The sequence below is a fragment of the Silene latifolia genome, chromosome 3, assembly GCF_048544455.1.
Source record: "Silene latifolia isolate original U9 population chromosome 3, ASM4854445v1, whole genome shotgun sequence".
Classification (NCBI taxonomy): domain Eukaryota; kingdom Viridiplantae; phylum Streptophyta; class Magnoliopsida; order Caryophyllales; family Caryophyllaceae; genus Silene; species Silene latifolia.
This window is the reverse complement of record NC_133528.1, coordinates 44,234,487-44,251,077: the sequence shown is the minus strand read 5'-3', so window position 1 is coordinate 44,251,077 and position 16,591 is coordinate 44,234,487. Positions and strand designations below refer to the sequence as shown.

Below are 16,591 nucleotides of genomic sequence, written 5' to 3'. Positions count from 1 at the left end.
ATCCGCAGACCTCCCTACCAAGGGCAGCCCCATGCTACCACTGCGCCAACCAACGATTGATACATCTTTTGAGTTTTTAAGTATTGTGAAAGACAACTCTCAAGAGTTCGTATTATTATCTCCAAAATAGTGAAATTTATTTGTTCATTTTGCATAATCAATAAATATACAGAAAATTCACCTGGTATCCTTGAACTTTACCACTTTGCACATGATACTCAATAAGTTTGCGTATATGATATCCTTTACGTTTGATTTTTATGTACATGTCCTTTTGTGTCGCTATAAAAACTTTCAACTGAGCATAACTCATAGACCGGAATCAGAATCATGCAATTTTTTTTCCTATAATGATTATTTTATCATAATCTACGATTTGAGAAAAAACATTGTCGACTTACGTTTCTAAGGGTTTTGTTTTTACGAAAATCTCAAATCAACAATAATTTCGATCTTAAATTTCCGAATGACCATTTTTGTTTGATCAAATTATAAATCTCGAAGTGTTAATCAATTTGAAAAACATATTAGTCATTTCCAATATCTGGTTTACAATTTATGCTCAATTGGAGATTTAAAACGAGACTAATTGACTTAATAAGTCATCGCTAATCCTACACGACCTATAAGACAGACAGGTGTAATTGTGTTGTATGTAGCAAACTAAATAATACGACTACTAATACTACAATTTAAAATTTAAAATGAATATAAAAACAAGTTGTTGGCACTTTGGCAGTAGTCATAGTGTTTTACTAGGAAACAGAAAACATGAGAGAAATCAGCAGAGTTTACTGGCCTTTTCTCGCAACCGCCATTAACTAACTTACTCCTTAATCCCTCCTCCCACAATTAATTAACTACGATTACCTAATAATTACAGTAAAAATTCTCTCTATTTATATTCCTAAACTTTACAACTACTCTACTCTTCAATCTGACTGTTTATTATTCCCTCCGACTCGACAGGTTCTTTACGTTTGCTTTTTAATCGGTTTTTTAGAAAGGACTTTCGAGAAATTATGATTGCGTAATTCATGATCGTAACTTGGTAGTATTGATTGTAGTACTCGTATAATGTTGTACTATTTCTTGCTTGTCCATAATTATGGGTGCACGTCGAGTGTCCTTCAAGCTACAGTATGTGGGCCATTTCCCATTTATAGTACGCCATTTGTTACTTAAATTCTCTTCAAACTGATTGATTGATTTAGTTTACTTCAATTATTATTTGGTGCAACAAAGCTGAATTCTTTTATAAATTTCATTAGATTATGTTCAATTTTTTTGCTAAATATCTTCGCAGGTTATTTGTTTTTTACAGTATTTGATTGATTGTATATGTTTTGGACGTTTTAATGATGCTTTTAAATCATGGGAGTAGAATTATACGACTGCTATTATTGTTCTGCTGTTACAAGTTTGATTAATAGTTAATTAATGTTGTATAGTTTGTGCAATTTTGTCTAGATACTGATTAACTTAAGATCTAAGAATCCTTTTACTAACCCACCTCTAATTTCTATTTAATATATCCGTCTTAAACAAGAATTTGTATTGTATTTGGTTTTGTTTATTTGTTTTGGTAGATAATCTACCCTCATAACAAATCCACCCAAAAACTTGTTATATACTCCAATTTTGTGAATTTTTTAATTATCATATACTTTATTATATATATATATGATTAATTGTTTGTTGTCAATTTAAGGGATTTTGCGTCAGAATCGTCTGTACCGGAAAAACCCGGATAATTGTTGAGCGATTGCTGAAATACCCTTGTGGGAAGCATAAGAAAGCTAAGTTATGAGGATAGAGAGATTGTTGACAGAAGTTCTGATGGGGAGTGGTGGAGGAGGCCAGTCTCTTATTTCCACTATCAAAATTGCAGTGCTTCCCATTGCAAAAGTGTTCACTATGTGCTTCCTCGGGTTTTTAATGGCGTCCAAGTTCGTCAACATTCTCCCTGCCGGTGGCCGCAAGCAGCTCAATGGAGTGAGTGTCTTTTGCTTCATACTTCTATTTGAATAGAAAGTTTGTTACTTGGTCGTAACGGATTTATAGGGAGGCATATACTTTTATGAAGTTGCTTCATCCCAATTCATTATTGGTAATCTATAACCAGTTCTCGGCATAAGGCTTCTAACATCCCACATTCCCACCCCTATAATTGTCATTTGGGTAGGGAGCAGTATAATAGGACCTTATAGTTTCGACTGCTCAAATATTGGTTATTCAATTGGTTAGAGAGTACGATGATATGGTAATGTCATGTCAGTACGTCACTATCATGAATGTTATTCTAACTCTTTTTTCTGATTGCATGTTGTGATTACAGTTGGTTTTTACTCTGCTTCTGCCCTGTTTGATATTCTCCCAATTAGGCCAAGCTATTACAATTCGGAAATTAATTGACTGGTTTGATTCTTTATTCACTTTTATCTGCCATAGTTGAACTGTTTGTACTGTTGTACATGATCCAGTTGAACTGATTGACCTTCTTTATTTGTCAGGTGGTTTATACCAGTCAATGTTGTTCTTACAGTTATTTCTGGCTCCTTGATAGCTACACTTGTTGCGCAAATTGTTAAACCTCCGTACCCCTTCTATAAGTTCACCATTGTACATATTGGAATTGGTATACCTCTTTTCCCCTTCTTTAAGTTCACCATTTTACATATTGGAATTACAAATTACTAATTATTTGCCTATTTAATGCTTGTTCATACTCAGATACTCTCTTTATATAAGTCTTTTCTTTTCTTGCAACCCTCGTGTAAATGAAGGAAGTTTACCTAGGGCCTAGTAAAATGGTAGTTATCATTGAATTCTATTAGATTTTGTCAATTCGTATTGTAGAGAACCAAACGGCCAATAAATTGGGGTCCATTCAATTATTTATAATTAACAGTCTAAGGAGTTAGGAGGCGTTCACTCTTTTTAGCCTGACAATGGAAATGGTCAGTAGTTGCTGCAGTTACTGAAGTCGTTCTTCTATCGTAACAGTTTATCCTATCCTGGAATATATGCGCTCTACACCTTAAATTGATGAATTAGGTTAATATTGTAGCTTTAGAGGTTAACATTGCTGTTGCTCTTATTTATACTTGCAGCAACACTTAGTGTAGATTCAAGGAGATTCTCCCTTCATGTGGTGTGAATTCGTGACATGTTGAACTAATTATGTGGCATTATTTTTCACAGGAAATATTGGCAATGTCCCGCTTGTCCTTATTGCAGCTTTGTGTAGAGATACGGGAAATCCTTTTGGTGATTCGGAGAAGTGCAGTCAGGATGGAACCGCTTACATAGCTTATGGGCAGTGGGTATAGTTTTGATCCTCAGTTTGCTGTCTTATGACAACTTTTTGCTTGCTATGAATTTTTTACCGATTTTTTAGTATAAATAATTTAGTGAAAGGGTATTTAGTCGAGACATTTTCCCTGAGTCTACTTGTTTGCGTACAAGATGACCACTCTATTAGTCGTCTATTAGTCTATGGGAATGAATTTTATCATATTGAAAGGTAAATTTCTTGTAGGCATCTGTGCATCTTATTCTTGTTGTGCATCCTTTTTTGATACTAACAATGGTTATGAGATTGTCATGTTAGGCTTCTCTTCTATAAATTTCTATCTTCCTTAGTGTGGCAGTGCTTCCAGTTAGAGGTTTGCCAAAATGACCACCTTTTGGCCAGTCTGCCAGCCCGCCCAGACACTCGGCCTGTCCCCAATGTTGCCAGTCCATTTCCAGTCCACCCCGGCCTAGCTCGCAGAGAAGCAAAATAAATAAAATTGTCCATTCCACTGGCACGACCTCCCCTACGGGCTGGTTCAGGGCCGCCCTCTGCCAGCCTGTCCCAACCCAGCTTCTATCACGGACTGGTCATGGCCTCATGGGTCTAGTACTTTCAGCTCGGCTTGCTGCTAGCCTGGCCCGGTGGCCACCGCCTACTTCCAGTTACTACTACCTCTATCTCAGCCAATAGTTTACCTACATTTTTGTATGTCCTAATCAATGTTAACGCTTCCTTTTTCGACATGCTGGGAGGTGGAGAATGAGGGTGGGAGCACCTAGCCCACTTGCATGAGCTTTTGTAACAAAACGATCTAAAAGCAAACGTAAACTATTGAATTAGACAAAAGGAGGATTTGTTGTCTAAATTTTCTTAAAAAATATTTTGAGCAATGTGTAATATCTGACATCTTTCTCTTTGTGTGCCAGGTTGGTGCCATAATCTTGTATACATATGTATTTGAAATGCTTAAACCCCCTCCTGAAGGTACTTTCTATGGTGACGGTGGACATCTTCCTATAAAGAGTCAGCCCCACAATGGAAATCTCGACCCTGAGCAAGTTCCTTTATTATCTGAAGAAACAGAGCCAGTAGCATCAAATGTATCGAGTGAAGGAAAGGCAAGTGTTACCCCATAATCTCCTCATACTTTTATTCATTAAGTTACACCTTAAACTTTTGTGATCATTTGGTTGGCATCTACTTTGTTAGTTTTTTTAGTATGTACTTTTTTTGCCGGTATACGTTTCTTGTCTTTTGCTCTTGAATCAAGAGAATGCGGTTTTTTTTTTGTGATTTTTTTATTGGTGCACGTTTTGATTGCTATCAACTATCAAGTGTATGAATATCTGATCTTGCTTGGCCTTAGTTGTTTCGTATTATTCTTTTTCTCACCCACCTTCATTACGTTTAATCTCGTGTTTCGGGTAAGTATCTTCGAAGTGAAACATATGGCGCCAATTGGTGGATTCTTTTTAGTAGTCGAAATTGTAAGTTCTTGAATATTTTGAATGTGGTGGTATTGTTTCAAGAAAGATTTTAATCGCTTTGGATGAATAAGATAGTAATTATATAAGTATACGGTAAACAATTTGGTAGTTCTGTAATAATGCTTAGCTGAATAGTACTGTATCTCTTAGCCACATTTTCTGTGTTTCTGTTGATATGCAAAACTGGTGATGTGTTCCCTCTTCACAGCCATTATTTTCTGCTACATTAATGCTTTTATGTTTTTATGCCATACAGTTTAAGCAGATCCTCATGTTCATATATGACAAGTTAAAGCTCAAACAAATCATACAGCCTCCAATCATTGCATCTGTAAGTTTTTCGGCATTTATGTGCGAAACTAGCCTATATACATGCAGTTTGTATTTCATGTGGATTTTTGTTTTTACACTGTATCAGCTTCACTGTGTGCATTTTATATCAGTAATGAATGAATCTTCAATATTTGTAACCGTAGTTTGGTTCTACTGGATTTGTTAATCAAAATGTCTAAAATCCCTGTGCAATGTCTGTGCAAATTCCAGTATAGTGTCAGAGCTAAACTCCTCGAGTGACAGATGTTCAGCAGAGTAATATTAGAGTGCATAGAAGCATTCAAGACTGTTCTATTCCAAGTTTTAGAGTCAATATATGACAATCCTCAAAAAAAATTTAGAGCGCATGCACCTGACAAAAGTCTTGACTGTTTGTTTCACCTGTTGCATACTTTTGACAAGACGACTTCTCTAGGACTGAAATTTTTGAGGACTTGAACAGTTCTCCATAACAGTAACAGTAGCTTTAGATCTCAGTGTTAGGTTTAGGGTTTAGACTTTAGAGTTTATAGTTCGAGTGATAACACAAAGTGGTGAAGACACATGAGGCTGATTCAATGACCAGTAGCGAAAGTTGCATCAATTTGCACGATCAATTGCGATTCATGATTTCCCATTGCAAAGGCAATGAATAGTGAGCCCTTGGCTGGAATATAAAAATGAGCACTTTCTCCATTAAAATGAAATATAATCTTGTGTTTTTTGCTGGCAGATACTGGCTATGGCATTAGGTTGTGTGCCCCTTTTGAAGCGTTTCATCTTTGAAAGTGATGGTCCACTATTCTTCTTCACAGACAGCTGCATGATTCTAGGGTATGTACAACAATTATGAGGAAACCTTCCTATCGCAATTATATGGTTCAAGTATTTTAATACTTCAAAGAAAAGCTTTTGTATGTTGACCAGCTTAGGGAATCTGGTGAAAGTTTAAAAATTTCTGATGGTTAACTGTGTTTCAGGGAGGCTATGATTCCATGCATATTGTTGGCTCTAGGAGGCAACCTTGTTGATGGTAAGCTCATCTCACTGCCAGTTGGCCTGGTTCTTTATGAGCGTAGCATCCCGGTTAGTTCTCTTGTTTTTTTGTTGACGAGCTGACATGTCTGTTATCTGTAGGACCGGGAAGTTCTAAACTTGGTTTCCGCACAACAGCTGCAATTGTTTTCGCGCGTTTAGTTTTGGTTCCTCCAGCAGGGCTTGGAATTGTGACACTAGCTGATAAGTTGGGCTTTATACCCGCTGGTGACAAGATGTTCAAATTCGTGTTGCTTCTCCAGCACACCATGCCTACTTCCGTGCTTTCAGGTGCTTGTTTATGCAATTCCTTAATACTCCCTCTACCCACCATTCCTTACATCCTCCATGATTCAGTCTCCTCTCCATGTCTTTTTTTTAGCAAGTTTCGGGTGAACTGATTAAATGGCAAAAATTAGCCTTAAACGGTTCTCCATGGACCTTTTTCACTCTAGTTATGAGGGATGGGGGCTAATGGTAGCTTGCAGAGTTGTAGCTTGAATAGGAAAAAAAGATTTGAGCTTTTGCTGATCGGTTTCTACTCAGAACATGAACACCATCCATCCATAACTTTATTATCTTACTAGCTAAGCTATAACAAAATTTGTTACCTCCAAATCTCGAGCAACAATGTGCTGGCGTTTGCGCCTCTTACAAAACAAATAACATAAAGTTATTTATCCCAGTAGTTTAAATCCTGGCTTCTCCCCTGCTTGTAATGAGATGAGAGAAGCTAACTCTACACAATGTTGTCATATTTGCAGGTGCTGTAGCCAACTTAAGAGGCTGTGGGAAGGAATCGGCTGCCATATTGTTCTGGGTTCATATCTTTGCTGTTATATCAATGGCAGGATGGATTGTTTTATATATTAACTTGCTCTTTTAAATTTTGTGATGCCAAAAATGAGCGTGTTGCCCGTGTTCTTCCCATCCTCGAAAAGCATGATAAATGGGAGGCCTTTGCCAAGAATGACTTAACGGGGCACTCGTATCTTGATTGGGGTCGAGCGGGTGGCGATCACGAGGCTCCGTGTTAATGGGTTTTGGTGGCATCAGTTTCTTATTTATGGATGTAATTATTTCATTATTCTTCTCTGATATGGTCTGGCATAATATGCTGGTGATTTAGGAGAAGCAGCTCTGTATATAGATGAAACTATGGCTCTGATTGTCGCGCTTCCCGTTTCACCCTAGGAACGTAGTTACCCTAAAATTGTACGACGAATATTTTGAGCTATAATCTTTTACTTTTTATACTACATTGCATTCTGAGGAATGTATACTTGTGGTATCCAATCTAGGCCTGGTACCGTATCTCGACCAAGTTGGAATTTTTTTGAAAGATATCCTGATTCCTGATTGCAGCTTCAGGCCGTGCTAACCGCATTTATGTATACTGGTCACTCTTTTAATTGCAAGGGAGTCTAATTGAAAAACCAACATATCCAACTAGGGATGACAATCTCACCTTTACTTAAAATGGATGATGATTTTAATGATAATTTGATGTGAATTTAAAGTAGAATAGGGATATGGATAAGTATAGGGAGGGTCATTGAGGTGTAAATGAGCTGAACTCGCTCGACAGTTCCTCGGAATCGGCTTAGTCAAAACTCGGCTCGAGCTTGCTTTCTCTGGTTCGAGTGTGAGCTTGAGCCTTGTGTCACGGTCCGGTACTTTTGGGGGATTGTGGTGCGCACTCTTGCCTGACACCAAGGCACGAATGTAAGCAACAACAGTCTCATCCTGCTAGTGAGGGATCGCCCACTAGCACGTTTCTCGGGACTCGGGGTGTGTCAGTAATCCTAGTCACGATTGTCAACGGCCGCCACACGAATGCAATAAAAGTAAGCAATACGATTATGGAAAGCAAGCAAAGAAGATTAACAAAGCTTGTGGTAGGAAACGCCCGAAGCGGTATTTCATTAACTCCTAAAGAGGCTTATTTGATAGTACGAGTCCTGTAGCAGGCCAACTCTTCTAATTTCCTTGCGTACCCGTGTCCGACACTCGACACTCGGACATGGGTATGACCCTTGGACACCTCATTTTAGACCAAAATATGCATATTTTTCAAAAAAAATAGCCGAGTCCGACACTTGGACACGTACCCGTGTCGGATACTTCTACACGAGTCTGAGTAACATAGGTAGCAGGAAACATTGAGTATGCACAATAGTACCAATCAAAAGCTTTTTTTTTGTTTTTGTTTTTGTTTTTAATTATGATCTTTTAATCTAATATGTTCTAATTATACTTTTCTAAATTATAACTTAGTTTGTATTTACAGTTTTTGTTTTAGTAATTAAATAATTATATTCACTTTCTAAAAATGTATGGTTAGATTAGCTAGAATTTTAAGAATCGAAAAATATGAAAAACGCATGATGACAAGGTTAGACACGCCGAGATAGGATTTGAGATCGATCTTGAATTCACACACCCATGACCTATTTTATACATCGGTTTTTCTAACGTGTGCACGTTAATAATCTTATCTTTATTAATGTAGAAGACAATACTCAATCCAAGGCGTGTCACGTCATTAATTCAACGTTTTTTTTTTGGAAATACATGTTATGGTGGGCCCCGTTAGTGTGCAATGTATTATTTCTTCAGAATTCCGGCTATACAAACATGCGACAAATTCCGTCTTAGAACAAATACTATGAAATAATACTATGAAATAATTTTATACATTCCGAATAAATGAAATTAATGGCATATAAGCGGAATGAATTACAAATCGGAATAAATGAAACTAATTACAAATAAATGAATTACATAATTTTAAAAATAAAATTAAATAATAATAAAATTACATAATTACGAGAAGGAATTACATTTAATTACGGGATTGAATTACATATAATGCGAATAAATTACATGCATAATTTTTAAAAACTAGATAGTACGATATATTTTAAAAAAAAATATCATTTCTTATTTCCTCTTCAACCATTGCATGTGAACACGTAGTTGTAACAAGTTTAAACATTAATTATGTAGATAGCTGATTTAGACCAACTAGATAAGTACAATAGAAATGCAAAAAAAAAAAAAAAAAAAATCCAAAAACATTAATACCGACCCAAATACATACCCACCCGTGCAATTTTGCACGGGTTTAAAACTAGTCCTCTATCCACATGAAAACAACATAATAAAGAATCTTCGAAATTAATTTAAGGAAACTCTACATATTTTTCCTAATTTACTTGTTTATTATTCACCTCTCTCCAATTAATTATTTCCTTCCATTTTAAATTCACACATATTTTGAATTATTTACAAAATCTTCTATCAATTACCTCCTCCCTTTTTAATAATCTTTTCTCCATTACTAACCGGCAACTAGATAGTATTGCCAGTAACATGCCGACAGACTGTTGGTTCCCATATGGTTAATTGTCACTTGAGATATCAAGGGAATCAATTTATCCATCACTTTTACTCTTTATTTATCTCCTTTCCACCATGGTTAATCTGACACTACCTTAATCGTCGTTTTAAGGAAATTTATAATGGCAAAACTGGCAGATTCTATCGGAAAAGGGCTTAGGGTTCAATTTCCTAAAAAAATCGAACCATAAGCCCTTCTTTGGCAACCTATAACGACTAAGAATAAGGGACGCCTTTGGAATGGCCATGGAAATGGAACTCACAGCAAAAAGATTAAAAATGGGTGCAGTGCAAGTTAGAGGATGAAATATTTATGGAGGAAAATTTAATGGAGGCAAATAATATACGGATAAGGAAATTAATTATAGGAGAGAGAAAATTTGGTTAAATCTGAAGAGTTTCCTTTAATTAATGATACGTGCATTTTATAAAGTCTTTTTAGGCCTTTTCATGCACGTATTTCCATGCTTTTATCGTAGTTTATGCTACGAAATGCCCCGAATATGCTACTTTGTTTTGTTTTGTCTTATTTGTAGGAATGAACCAGAAAGTAGTGAAATCAAGCCTTTTACCGTCCGTTTAGCATGCATTTGGAGAAAGAGTGAATTTGGAGCGGGAATGCAGCTATTTTGAGATGCGCAAAGAAGAAAGATAGCTAGGCGAGCAAAGGAAGAACTTCAAATTACTAGTGCCTACTTTGTAGAGCCATATCTCGAGTTTTACAACTGATATTCAGGTGATTCCAATTGGAGATGAAAGCTTGTCCTCTTAGCTTTCCAACGCCACTGGAATCACCCTGTTTTCCCAAGTAACGAAGAAATGGCAGCCGTTTGAAGTTCGGTGCGTAAAGCAGGAAACTGTTGCTGGAAAGTACTCGATCGAGTAGAATTTTGCTCGATCGAGTCCTTTTTCTACTCGATCGAGTAGTTGCATTTATTGATTTACTGGATCGAGTAGATTTTCTACTCGATCGAGTGGTTTAAGCTTTAGTTTACTCGATCGAGTGGTTTTAAATCACTCGATCGAGTGGTTTCTCTTACGGACTTGGGCTTTTAGCTTAAATCCGTCATTAGGTTGAATAAAATCCTATTTTTCTTATAAATAGGAAGGGGAGACGTCATTTGTAGCCTGCCACACACAATACACTGTTACTTTGCTACTGTTACTTTCTTTCCGGATTTATTTCAGTAATTACTTCTTTCCCTTTCTTTTCCTCCTTAATTTATGTTTATGTTTATTACTTCTTCTCTATTTCTTGTTCTTGCTTATTTAATTATGTCTAGCTAATTCCTTTAATATGTTAGGACTAGGGAAACCGTGGTAGCAATATGTTAGGTTCGACAAGATTAGATTAGTTTTGCGACAAGAATAGTATTAAGCAATATAATTGTGATTAGGTTGAATGAATGCATGCAGGAGACCGATTTATTTAGTTACCCCCGACCTGGATCGAAAGATTGGAAGGGAAGGCTTGCTTAATTACAATAGGTGATACCTAATTAGGGCGAAAGCTAAGTTAGGGAGACCCTATGGCGATTAGAGACCGAAAGGGTATAATCGTAGGTTTAAGGACCGAAAGGTGACGACCTCGCTCTTCTTATCAATAATTTAATCGACTCAGTTGACCCGATAGTGTAGCTACCACGGTAGACCGATTCCTAGCATATTTCTCTCCTTTATCTGATTTACCCCCGTTTTTCTTCATTATTTTCTCTTGCCTTAATCTATTTAGTTTAGTCAAAACAATCAAAACCCCTAATTGTGACATTAGACAGATAGAATAGACAAGTAGATAGTAAACCGCCTCCCTGTGGAGATCGACCCTACTTACCGCTGACTTCTGTTAGTAGTATCTAGGTATTTTATTTTTGGTACATAACGACCGTATCAAATTTTGGCGCCGTTGCCGGGGAGGCATCTATTTATTTATTTGTTTAATTTTATCTGTTTTTAGCCTCAGAGGATTTTTCTCTTGAGGCCGTTCTAATCTTTCTCTTTAAGTGCTGTTTTGATAGGCCCTACAGGTTCTACCTAGACAGTTCTAGGTGAAAGATCGTCAAAGGGAAGGCTTGAGTACCTTTGACCCATCACCGATGTCCCATTATATGGCACAACAGGTGATTTACTGCGGTAGATGTGGTGCTGCTGAGCACAATGCAGCCTTTTGCACGGCAGTTAGTCAAGCAGCTGTAGTTGCGCCGCCACATCCACCCTATCAATGGCCACCGCAACAAGATCCGCCTGATATACAAGAAGAAGAGATTGCGGAGCTGAAACCTCTGTTGGAGACACTTGTATCCCAAGTGCAAGAACATGATAGACGCACTTTTTCGCGACTTGATAAGCTCGAGACTGAAATTGCTCAGTTAGTAGCTGATATACAAGAAGAAGAGGTTGCGGAACTGAGGTCTTTAATGAAGACATTTGTATCCATGAGGCAAGAGAGTGATAGACGTATGGAAGTTCGATTCATTGAGCTGGAGTCTGAAATTGCTCAGTTAGCAGCTGAGTCGGATAATTGGCAACCAGAATAGGTGTACTTTGCTGAGAGCGGTTCTTCCCATGAAGAAACCGTGTTGCTCAATGCTGAGGATGACTTTTATGACTCGGACGACGAATTTCTATCACATTTCATTGCCCCACACGAGGATTTCAGCGCTGTACAGGAGGAATCACTCGATCGAGTGACTAATATTAGTCGATCGAGTGATTTTCCAGGAGAAAGTGCTCGATCGAGTGATATTTCTACTCGATCGAGTGGAAATCAGGAGGAAAGTGGTCGATCGAGTAATAATTCTGCTCGATCGACTGAATTGGCCATTGGGAGCTTTGATTCGTCACTTGGATTTGTTTTGGACGACGATTTTGATGATGATAATGGATACGGTGAATCTCCCCTATTCAAAGCCGAGTTGGATGCACTTGAGGCTGAGATTTACGGGACAAAACCCACTGAAGAGGTTGATGAAGAAGCAGCTGAGTCGGTAATTACCCCTAGCACGGAAGAGGTAATAAATTCTTTTATCTATGATTCCGTCATTGAGAGCGACCAACCTGAGGTAGTAAACGATAATCTTATTATTGTTTGTTTTAATAGTATTTTGCCTCATTTGATTCGTGCTTCTTCTTTTAAAGCTATACCCTCTCATATGTGGACGCGTAATTTAATGATTTTTCACCATCCTTGTCGTCTTAATTTTGTTAATCTGAATCGGGACCTTAAATTATCGTCTATTGCTCCCGCACTCCTTTATTTTGTGGACAAATTTAGGAGCTCTCATAGGAAGTTTGTTAGACTCAAATGTTTATACATTTTTATTTCCTATTTCTTTATTCCACTGTGGTGCTACTTATGCTTTTGTGTAGCACATGCGCAGATGTATGATCTCATGCTGCGCGCTTTGAGTTGCTTTGATTCTGACTGATTAGAGAGCCTCGAAGAAAAAGAAGGTCGAGCTGGGACCTGACTGAAACTAGCGCTACCCGGGAAGCAACCCGGAGAATTTAGTTTTCATTTTATTTCATTTCAGTTGTAATAAATGGTTTTCGTACCATAGACTATCCCAGTATGCTTGTTTAGTTAGTTTGCGGGCTGTTTTTATTTGCGTTTTGCAGGAACACACTGAGGATCACTCGATCGAGTACTTTTTGTACTCGATCGAGCACTTTTGCTGCTAAATCCTCTCGATCGAGTATTTAATCTACTCGATCGAGTACCTGCAAAGAGTGAACTACTCGATCGACCTAATTTCCTTTCGATCGAGCTGTTTTGGATGCCCTTTGACTTGGGTTTGCTTCCTATGACGATATTTGGGCTATTTAGCGACCTCCCACGTTGCGGGCTGGTTTGGGGAGGTCCCTTCTTCGCGCAATCTTGTGAGTTTTTCAGCATTTACTCTCTTTCTCTCCTAGTTTGCATTTCCTTTCCATGTTTTGGTACAATGGGGGTATTGTACGGTTTGGTTTGGGGAGGTTATGCATCCATATCTGTGTCTGCATCTTGTTTTTATTTGCATTTCTGTTATCACGTCTAATTTATGTATGCATTGTCTGTTATTTTCATAAATTTCGAAATCTCATAAAAATTGAAAAAATTCAAAAATTTCACGTTTATTTTTGCATATAGGTTGAGTCGGAATGGTGGATTTCAGTGATGAAATTGCACTATTATTTGTCTTTTTGCTTAAGCCTTGCATTGAACTGTTATCTTTTAGCTCTGTCTTATTGCATATCTACGAGTTAATGTTAAAATTTAGCTGAACGAATAGACTTGACCTGAAATTTTGGCAAACTACTTATAATTTCTAAGGATTAGAGCCTTATAAACTGGTGTCATTTGTGACCGGTTTCATGTAGGGTTGTGAGTAGTTACTCCTTGCATAACATGTTCATCAATTTGCACGTATATGAAATTCAATTGCTTTTTGCCGTCATACATTCGGGTTAGTGGTTGGTGTCACATGCAGGGAGGTGCTTGTGGGAAATAATCTGTATACTTCCCTTTAATATGAAGGATTATAACGATATAATAAAGATGATCTAAGGTCATAAAATAAAATACATAAACATAAGTAAAAAGATTTAGAATTAACCTCGGGTCCTAGCAAAATTGGCCTAAGAACAATATCAAAATTGATATTCGCCTATTAGTTGCACCCAAGACGATCTGAGATATACCCTTTGATTATGCTAGAAATCAATCTAAAATTTTCTGTAAAATTTTATTGTCTTTGTGTTTTGTGATGAGAAAGAGGAGGCTAGGTCAGAAAAAGAATTAGGTTAGAAATAATTCTCCACCTTTCTTTTTATATAGACCGAAATCCGAAATCAATTAGGAAAGATTTATATCTCCTAATTTCGGCCAATGTGATCCGAAATAAGGAATTAAATTTCCTTATTTTTGGTCTTTCCAAAAAAATATAAAGTGTGTTAATTTGTCATCTAGTGAGGATCGAACCCATGACCTCTTGACTTGTGTACCCTCTCTATTACCACTATGACACATTCAACTTGTTGATATTAAATACAACTGATTATATTTAACTACGAATTAACAGATTAATTCGTCTAAACTAACCTTATATATATTTAATTAAATATAACTTATTATATTTAATTTACGAATTGACAGTTAATTCGTCTCAACTTAATATTATTTAATTTTCATTAAATAATTATCTCATCAACACATTGACTAACTTTTTAGTCATTTTGGGCATCAATGTAATTATATTTCTATAACCACATTTCTCAAATACGTCCTATAGGTGTGACCTTTAGGGACCAGTTGATCACCGCCATCTGTATGATAATAACGTCAAACTTTCTAGCAAGCCAACCGTTATTAGGTAAACGTTAATCAACTGATTAAATATACGAAGTATACCCTTGTGAACCTGTAAGAGATTTACAAATGTTATCACACTAATTTGTGGAGGACACCAACTCCAACAAACTCCCACTTGTCCTCACAAGTGTATGTGCGATAACCGATTCTCATATCCTTTAAAATTTCTCCCACTCAATGTAAAACAATTTGCAAATCCGAATTCACAAAGGTCGTATTTTACAAGCGATCAGTATCAAGAGTGGTTTTCCCGACTAGAGAGTAACTTAACTGATAAACGAATCAACATTCGAGCATGGCCATGCATTTCAGTTACAACTCCTCGAGTGGCCCTGAGAAATAACTATACCTGATAAGGGATGGATATTTTCCTCAACTTAAATCCTGCAGACGTAAGCACAGTATGAAATGACCCAGAAAAAATCTACTTAGCCCCATTCACGGTGAGACCGTGAGAAAGAAACCAAAGTCACCCAAAGACTGCCTTAATCTCAAGAGACAGTTGATAGTCAAAAGAATCGACTCTAGGTACACAATAGATGTCCTATCCACGACCTGGCACCGAATGTTATTAAACATTTAGGACTCCATTACGTTGTCACAAAAAGTTGTCCTACGAGGTATCGTCATAATCTCGTATCTGTGATCGATTAGTCAACCGTTTAACTTATGGCTCGTTGAACCCACCATCAATCGACTGCACAATATAATAGCCGGAGTTATCAGCTCACATTGGCGATTACGGACAAAAACAAATATAATGTAATTCAGTTCACTTTGTGCGTTCAATGTTGTCGATAAATCCACATGAAAAACAAAATATTATATATATAAAACGATGAAGTTATAAATAATATATGAAAACGATAATGTATCAAATCCATAATCAAGTACTACAACTTTGGAACATGTTTAATTCCCATGGAGTTAACATGCCCTACATGCTTATCATAATTCAACGGTTTGGTGAGAGGATCCGCGATGTTATCATCCGTCGCAATCTTGTCAATCACTATCTCTTCTTGCTCCACGTAATCACGGATCAGGTGAGCCTTCCGAAGTACATGTCTAGATTTGTTGCTAGACTTTGGCTCCTTAGCCTGGAAGATGGCACCTCTATTGTCACAATAGATGGTGATCGGGTCATTCGAACTAGGAACTACCGAAAGCCCTTGTAAGAATTGACGCATCCATATCGCTTCCTTTGCTTTGCCTTGAAGCGGCATAGTACTCGGATTCGATAGTGGAATCTGCTACAACACTCTGTTTGGAACTCTTCCACCTGACCGCAGCACCATTAAGAGTGAAGACGAACCCGGACCGAGATTTTGAATCGTCTCGATCCGTTTGGAAGCTAGCATCTGCAGAATCGGTTGCGCATAGCTTAGTATCGCCTCCATAAGTCAATACCCAATCCTTAGTCCTCCGTAGGTACTTGAGGATATTTTTGATCGCTATCCAGGTGTTTTCACCTGAGTCTTTTGGTACCGACTCGTCATACTCAATGCATATGCCATGTCTGGACGTGTGCATATCATGACATACATGATCGATCCTATTGCAGATGCATAAGGAACACAACTCATGCGTTCAATACCTTCAGGCGTCGTGGGTGACTGAGACTTGCTCAACTGCATCCCAGTCGTCATAGGAAGGTTCCCCTTCTTGGAGTTGGTCATGCTGAACCTCTCAAGAACCTTATCTAGATAA

The 16,591-nt window shown here is 37.4% G+C and overlaps 1 protein-coding gene across 2 annotated transcripts; it reads left to right on the top strand.

The window, feature by feature from the left end:
* Window positions 1–740: 740 nt before the first annotated feature.
* On the top strand, window positions 741–7,405 carry LOC141647601 (protein PIN-LIKES 6). 2 transcript variants are annotated; one of them, XM_074455857.1, is made up of 11 exons: window positions 741–969; window positions 1,712–1,995; window positions 2,339–2,418; window positions 2,514–2,638; window positions 3,205–3,326; window positions 4,225–4,416; window positions 5,042–5,116; window positions 5,831–5,931; window positions 6,078–6,130; window positions 6,235–6,423; window positions 6,897–7,405. In XM_074455857.1, exons 2-11 carry the CDS (start codon window positions 1,807–1,809, stop codon window positions 7,016–7,018), a joined length of 1,248 nt encoding a protein of 415 aa, XP_074311958.1. In that variant the 5' UTR covers window positions 741–969; window positions 1,712–1,806; the 3' UTR covers window positions 7,019–7,405. The 2 variants fall into 2 exon arrangements, with proteins under 2 accessions (XP_074311958.1, XP_074311957.1); XM_074455856.1 differs by lacking the exon at window positions 741–969 and adding an exon at window positions 1,213–1,306.
* Window positions 7,406–16,591: the final 9,186 nt, after the last annotated feature.